The sequence below is a fragment of the Dipodomys ordii genome, unplaced genomic scaffold, assembly GCF_000151885.1.
Source record: "Dipodomys ordii isolate 6190 unplaced genomic scaffold, Dord_2.0 Scaffold101, whole genome shotgun sequence".
In the NCBI taxonomy this organism is placed as follows: domain Eukaryota; kingdom Metazoa; phylum Chordata; class Mammalia; order Rodentia; family Heteromyidae; genus Dipodomys; species Dipodomys ordii.
The window spans coordinates 1326030-1326561 of NW_012267317.1; the positions used below are offsets into that span (position 1 = coordinate 1326030).

Consider the following 532-nt stretch of genomic DNA (forward strand, 5'->3'; position numbering starts at 1 on the left):
AAGGCCGGGCTCGGGGTGCGGTGGGGGGAAGGCCGGGCTCGGGGTGCGGTGGGGGGAAGGCCGGGCTCGGGGTGCGGTGGGGGGAAGGCCGGGCTTCCCCTTTCTTGCGGGATGCCCTGCTGAGCCTCCCCAAACGTGGCGGGCACTCCTGTCGTAACACCTGGAGAAGCGAGCTGGATAGAATCTGCTATTTCCGAGAATCCAAACTCGTCACCGGCCGGCGCGCCGTGCGCTTCCACGAGCACCGGAGTCCGCTCTCCCCGTTCTGTGCTCCTCTTCCTCTTCATTGTCTTCTCCTTTACTCCCCCCTCCGCCGGGGACGCAGCGTGCCCTTTAAACCTGTTGTGGAGTCCAAGGTCGCAGGGCCCCGCGGCCTGGTGCCGCCAATGGGGGGCGGAGGGGTCGCTGTGCGCCCCCTTCTCCGGCCAGGGCCACCTGGGAAGCCCCCCGCCCCCTCCACCGCGTGCCGGGCTGAGTGTGTGACACACCAGGCCAGCCCCGCCGCGGGCAGGTGCGGGCTTCGGCTGGGCCG

General features: G+C 70.3%; 1 protein-coding gene across 1 annotated transcript in view; it reads right to left on the reverse strand.

Moving 5' to 3' along the window:
- The window catches only part of En2 (engrailed homeobox 2), a 48719-nt gene that overhangs the window by 44877 nt on the left and 3310 nt on the right, over positions 1-532 (reverse strand). Inside the window, exon 5 of the mRNA XM_013027208.1 lies at positions 109-374. Within this exon, the coding sequence (XP_012882662.1) occupies positions 109-374 (266 nt within the window). The remainder of the gene's footprint in view (positions 1-108; positions 375-532) is intronic.